The sequence below is a fragment of the Otolemur garnettii genome, unplaced genomic scaffold (genome assembly GCF_000181295.1).
Source record: "Otolemur garnettii isolate 467f Iridium unplaced genomic scaffold, OtoGar3 scaffold00031, whole genome shotgun sequence".
NCBI classification, from domain to species: Eukaryota; Metazoa; Chordata; class Mammalia; order Primates; family Galagidae; genus Otolemur; species Otolemur garnettii.
Genome location: NW_003852426.1, coordinates 14,141,205 through 14,147,665, shown reverse-complemented (window position 1 = coordinate 14,147,665; position 6,461 = coordinate 14,141,205). Strand labels below are relative to the sequence as shown.

The following is a 6,461-nucleotide window of genomic DNA, read 5'->3' as shown; positions in this document are numbered from 1 at the left end:
TTCTGGGAACTGCGATTTGAGGCACTAAGGAGAAGGAAGAGGTGATCTTGCATCTAGGAAGAATGTGCTGCCAGTAATCAAAGAAAGGAGGGACTTGGTGTTCTGTTCCTGGCTTAGATGGGTGACTCCCAGTGTCCTTATAGGCCTGGCCTTCAGAGAGGCCACACTGGGGCTGAGTAGAGAGTTTTGTCTGCCACTGACCTTTGGCAGCCACTTTCCTGAGCAGGTGCTCTTGGGACTTCCTGCTGTCTTAAGTTAGCTGCCTGGGCCCCTTCTCGAGGGGAAGTAGGGATTGGGTCTGGACAGTGTATGGTAACTGCTACTTGTTTCTTTTCAGGCTGAAGATGGAAACATCGAATATAAAGTGAGTCTTTAGAGTGGGGAGGAGTAGAGGATGGGGTAGACTGTCCTTGCCAGCACGGGATGATTTCTCTGAGATCCTTTCCACTTAATATCTATAGCAAATTAGTGCTGTGATTCAGGGTAAGGGTTCTGTACCTTGTTTTATTGGAGGGGGACTCACTATTAAGGGGGCTTGGGGATGAAGGGTTTAAGTGGAGAGGGAAAGCCCTTGTCCTTGGATCAGAACAGGTAGGGCCCTTGTGAGTTTGGGAGGAACATCTCTGATTTCACCTCATGATACCCCACCTACCCTAAGCTGAAGCTGGTGAATCCATCTCAGTACCGCTTTGAGCACTTGGTGACACAAATGAAGTGGCGGCTCCAGGAGGGACGTGGTGAGGCTGTCTACCAGATCGGGGTAGAGGACAATGGGCTGCTGGTGGGGCTGGCTGAGGAAGAGATGCGGGCCTCCCTCAAGACTCTACACCGAATGGCAGAGAAGTATGTTTCCCTGTCCCCCACAGTTCTCCTTTACCTAACTTGGGAAGCCCATGCAGACCCAGTCACATAGGGCCTGAGGGGCCAAGGTGGGACTTTTCCTCCTGCTGCTGCCTTCTCTTGACAAAGGGCTAAAGTATGAGGGCTCATGTCCCCTCCTCACTGGACATAGGCTTTTTGCTCCTTGATTTAAGGGATGTGTGTATGTTTAATGGAAGCTGTGGATGAGGGATAGAGTGGAGGCTGGTGGGAAGTGCAGTAAGGTGTTGGGATTGTGTGGGGAGTACAGGAAGGCTGCTGGTTCAGAGCCAGTCTAGAATGCGGGAGTATAGTTGAGATATGGCAGGTGTGGCTTTGCTATGACAGGGTTGGGGCAGACATCACTGTTCTCCGAGAGCGAGAAGTGGATTATGATAGTGATGTGCCCCGGAAGATCACTGAGGTGCTAGTACGAAAGGTCCCTGACAACCAACAGGTGAGCTTACACTCTTCCTTACCCCTCATGTCCATACTTCCTGGGTGTTGGCATTTCTCTCCCCTGGCCCAGAATTCTGGGGGCTTCCATTTCATTACTTGCTCCCTAAAGTGCATTAATCTCTTGACCTAACCTTCAATGAGAGAGGTGAGGGATTGGAACTCTTACCTCTAACAATTCATCCACAGTTCCTAGACCTACGTGTGGCCGTCCTGGGGAATGTGGACTCAGGGAAGTCGACTCTGCTTGGAGTCCTGACCCAGGGAGAGCTGGACAATGGGCGGGGCCGGGCTCGGCTCAACCTTTTCCGCCACCTGCATGAGATTCAATCTGGCCGAACCTCCAGCATCAGCTTCGAGATCCTGGGCTTTAACAGCAAGGGAGAGGTGCATGGGATCAACGGGATCCAGTGGGGCCAGACTCTTGAGAATGAGACAATAGTAGCGAAGGGACAAAGTGGAATGGGGGCAAAGTGTGGGAGACTTTGGAATAGTATAGATGAAGACCCTGAGGAAACTATGAACAAGCTCTGTCCTTCATAGAAACCAGGGAGTCAACTGAATTAATAAAATGGGGCTCAGGGTTAAGAAGCAGGGTCACCCAGTGATTGGTTTAGGTCCTGGCAACTCTTAAAGGGTTGGGGAGGTTGGTAGGGAGCACTGAGAGCCTTGGGCTCTGGGCCAGGTGGTGAATTACAGTGACTCGCGGACAGCAGAAGAGATCTGTGAGAGCAGCTCCAAGATGATCACCTTCATCGACCTGGCAGGCCACCACAAGTACCTGCACACTACCATCTTTGGCCTCACCTCATACTGCCCTGACTGTGCCCTGCTCCTTGTCAGTGCAAACACTGGGATTGGTACGAGACTTTGGGACAAAGGCAGTGCTGAAGGGGGTGCTCGCTCTCCTGCCCTGGGCCTCCTTAAACCTGGGAGCCACACTAACCCTCTTTTTCTTCCCTCTCGTCCCTTCTCCATGTTCACACTTCTCTCCTGCTGCCTGCCTGCCTTCCTACCTTCTCTGAGGCAGCTGGCACCACAAGGGAACATCTGGGGCTGGCCTTGGCCCTGAAAGTGCCCTTCTTCATCGTGGTCAGCAAAGTGGACCTCTGTGCCAAGACCACAGTGGAGAGGACAGTACGCCAGCTAGAGCGGGTCCTCAAGCAGCCTGGCTGCCATAAGGTTCCCATGCTGGTCACCTCTGAGGATGATGCTGTCACTGCTGCCCAGCAGTTTGCTCAGTCTCCCAAGTAAGCCTGCCTCACCTTAAATACTTGATCCACTAAGAAGGTTGCCACAGGACCCAGGTGTCCCATCAAACAGAGGCAGACCGCTTCTGGCTCAGTTCTATGGGGTTATGGGAGGGAATCTTGGCTGAAGGGCTTAGCCCTTCTCCTGAGAACACCTGGAGTTTGCTGATGCCTCAGTGCCCAGGGATGAAGTGCCATACAGGCATTTTCTGTCGCCCTTGAGGTTTGAAATGGGCTTCATGTGCCGTGTTCCTTGGCAGGCTCACAGAGGGCCCAGTGTGCTGAACCATCAGCAGGCAAGAGAGAAAGAAGCTCACCTTTTCTATGTATGGGGTCTTGACCTCTGCTTCCTGAAGAAAGTTAGGACTTTCTTCATATGTTCACTCATGTTTCCTCTACAGTGTCACTCCCATTTTCACACTATCCAGTGTGACTGGAGAGAGTCTGGACCTCCTTAAAGTCTTTCTGAATATCCTGCCACCACTCACCAACAGCAAAGAGCAGGAGGAACTCATGCAGCAGCTGACAGAGTTCCAGGTAGTTGGCCACCCAGATGGCTAGTCAGCTCGGGAACCAGAGAGGGGCTAATTTTAACTGAGCCCAGAGTCTTTTTAGAGACTTAGGACCTGCCACCCCTCCTTGGCAGGCCTTTGACAGAATTTTCTTTGGTTTTAGGTGGATGAAATCTATACAGTACCAGAGGTGGGGACTGTTGTTGGAGGGACACTTTCCAGGTGAATTGGCTTGCTTGCTGCCTGCCTCTACTTAGCCCTCACCCATACACACCAAGTCGTCCTCGCCCAAAAGAGAAAACTTTGGAGTTGAACAGAGTCCTTATAAAGGATTTGCTTTTTTGCAGATTAGGGCTATCAGCTAGTCTGTTGACTTCTGAAAGTAAAAACAGTATTCCTGCTTGCTGGGAATCTCCAGACCCCTAAGGGAGAAGAATGGGTATTGAATCCCAGGAAGAAAACCAGAGTGCATTTAACTGACTTGATCTCAAAATAGGGAAATGAAAGGTTACTTAAAAGACTTTTTTTCCAAAGCAGAGGCTGAAACCCAAGGGGATCCCCTTTAGGGATCAGGTGTTCAGTGTTGTTAAGCCAGCAGGTGCCTCTGCCAGCCATCACTGCTGGCCTTTCCTGGTGTTAGCTTTCTGACTCTGAACTGTGGTGATCATCCCCACTCTAAGTCTGAATTTAGGGTTCCTTTTGCCCACTTGAGGGACTCAGCCCCAGAACAGAAAGAATATAATGGGTTCCCCTAGCAGAGTAGTAGATAGGGGGACCTAGGCTGACATTGTGCCACCTTCCCTCTGGGTTGCAGTGGAATTTGCCGAGAGGGGGACCAGCTGGTGGTGGGCCCCACAGATGATGGCTGCTTCCTGGAACTGAGAGTATGCAGCATCCAGCGCAACCGCTCTGCGTGTCGTGTGCTGCGAGCTGGTCAGGCTGCTACGTTGGCCCTCGGGGATTTTGACCGTGCTTTACTTCGAAAGGTGAGGTGGGGGGGTTGGAGAGGAACACAAAGAGATCTGCCTAGCAGACTAGACTAGCTACTGAATGAGCAGCACCCACCTAAGGGGTCTCAGAGAAACTCATAGGAAACCAAGAAGCTTATGGTCTAGTTACACAGACTGTATAACAATGGTTTAGAATAGTCGTGAGGCACAGATCACTAGATATGAATCTCTATGGAGCAATATGAGTGTCTGTGACTAAAAATACAAAGCATTTGAAGGGTGAGAGGACATGGGAGGAGGAGTTCCCTCTAACAGGAAATTTTTGAGTATTTCTAAGGTATTTATGTTTGGAGTTATGTAGAGGAAGAGGAAATTTAGGAGCTGTAAGGGGGCATGGGAATGGCTGGGGATGGAGGGTCTAATGCTAGGCCTGCTCTTCCTGGGCTTGGGGGCTGTGCCTCCCCAGGGCATGGTGATGGTGAGCCCCGAGATGAATCCTACCATCTGCTCAGTGTTTGAGGCAGAGATAGTCCTACTGTTCCATGCCACCACCTTCCGACGAGGATTCCAGGTGACTGTACATGTGGGCAATGTACGTCAGACAGCAGTGGTGGAAAAGATCCATGCCAAGGTGAGAGAGATCTAGCCATGTCTCTAGAGAAAAGTCAGAATTCTTCCAGAAAGGGGGGAGGCCTGGGTCCAGGCTTGCAGAGAATTCCCTGATCCCACAGTGGGCGCAAAGCCCCACTTAGGGTGGGTAGCATTCTAGAAGGTGGAAAGCCAAGGCTGGTAGAGAATGGGATGTGGGGCACTGGCCAGGGTATTGACCACTTATCTGCTATAGGACAAGCTGCGGACGGGGGAGAAGGCAGTGGTACGTTTCCGCTTCTTGAAACACCCCGAGTACCTGAAGGTGGGCGCCAAACTGCTGTTCCGAGAGGGTGTCACCAAGGGCATCGGCCATGTCACTGACGTGCAAGCCATTGCAGCAGGAGAAGCCCAAGCCAAAATGGGCTTCTGAGTTCTTCAGGCTTGGACAGCACTATTGCTGTCCCTACAATATATAAGGTGACTTCCAGCCATGCTGCCCCCACCCCTGCTGGCGGCTCTGTGTATTAATAGGCTAAAGAGAGAGAGGTGCTACCTGCCACTTGCTCCTCATAGACTCTCTGGAGAGGTGCCAAGATTGGTGGCCAGGGAGGGGCAGTCCTAAGGGAGAAGACAGAATTCAGGGCAGTGCTGAGAAGCTGTGGGCCCACCTGGTTGGCTCGTCAACCCTGGCAACTCTGTGGCCTGTCTACTGGAGCTGACTGCATCCACTGTCAATTCCTCAGCTCCACTATCAAGACTGGGCATAATTCGCCGGTGTGGTCTCTGCACTTCAGGAATTGTCATAACTAGGGGTGGCCCTCAAAAGCACTCCTTTTTCTATACCTCTTCTCAAGGCCATGTAAGTTGCCCATCTCTGACTATGGACAAAAGATACCTGCTCTTGGCCATGTGGTGGCCCAGGAGCTGAAGAAGTGGCACAGGGATAGTGAGTGGCAATGCTCCTACCCTGTGCTGAAGCCTGAGGCCTCTTCCTCAGCTTTATCTCCCTTCCCTTCTTTACTCAAGGGCCATTTTCCCAGTTCCTCCTCTCACAGGCCCCACAGGTGCTATTTGTTGTGCTGGCCCAGGAGTGGGGCTGCCAGGCTATGGCTTGGCATACCAAAGGTCAGCTGCATGTCAATCAGTCTCGTCCTCTCCTCTGCAGTCATCTGTTGGCTTTCATGCTGAATCACATAGTCCGTTTTACTTTCTCAGACCCACATTTCCCCATCCTACCATTCTCACCTGCCTTTCTGCTCCCACCTAAGCCCTCTCATGTTTAGTAATTTATAGTGACCATCCCCTTCCCTCTGTTGCAGGGAACCAGGAGGAAAGGGAAAGATGTTGCCATATTTCTTACTCTTTAGGCATGGACTCCCTCCTTTCCCTTTGTTAGTGTCCTGGGTTCCCATGGACTCAGGGATTTGTTGGTTGATGTTTCTCTGCATATATATATGTATGTATGTATATATATATTTAAATACACATATATATTGTACAAAATAAAAATGTTTTATTGAATACACTGTGCTTATGCTTAAGACACAGGCTAAGCTTCCTTTCGGGCCTAGAGGCCTCTATAGGATTAGAGATGAGAAACCCCAACATTGCTGAGGCCTGAATGTAGAAAGAACCCACCTGGTGTCTCATTCGCCATTTTTCTTTTCCTCTTCCTGTCACAGAATCAGTGTTCCAATATTATAACAAAGTATTCTGCCTATATAACAAAGTATTCTGCCTGTAACTTTTTTGAGCTGAGTAGAAAGTAAAACCAAGGACTTTTCAGTTGAAATACTGTGTTTCCCCGAAAATAAGACACTGTCTTATATTTATTTTTTCTCAAG

At 50.4% G+C, this 6,461-nt stretch overlaps 1 protein-coding gene across 1 annotated transcript in view; it reads left to right on the top strand.

Annotated features, from left to right (window-relative positions):
* The window catches only part of GTPBP2 (GTP binding protein 2), an 8,284-nt gene extending 2,133 nt beyond the window's left edge, over positions 1 to 6,151 (top strand). Inside the window, exons 2-12 of the mRNA XM_003789221.3 lie at positions 338 to 364; positions 659 to 843; positions 1,207 to 1,315; positions 1,504 to 1,701; positions 2,000 to 2,174; positions 2,345 to 2,564; positions 2,966 to 3,101; positions 3,240 to 3,298; positions 3,891 to 4,062; positions 4,493 to 4,657; positions 4,871 to 6,151. Of these exons, the coding sequence (XP_003789269.2) occupies positions 338 to 364; positions 659 to 843; positions 1,207 to 1,315; positions 1,504 to 1,701; positions 2,000 to 2,174; positions 2,345 to 2,564; positions 2,966 to 3,101; positions 3,240 to 3,298; positions 3,891 to 4,062; positions 4,493 to 4,657; positions 4,871 to 5,047 (1,623 nt within the window). The 3' untranslated portion in view covers positions 5,048 to 6,151. The remainder of the gene's footprint in view (positions 1 to 337; positions 365 to 658; positions 844 to 1,206; positions 1,316 to 1,503; positions 1,702 to 1,999; positions 2,175 to 2,344; positions 2,565 to 2,965; positions 3,102 to 3,239; positions 3,299 to 3,890; positions 4,063 to 4,492; positions 4,658 to 4,870) is intronic.
* The last annotated feature ends 310 nt before the right edge of the window (positions 6,152 to 6,461 follow it).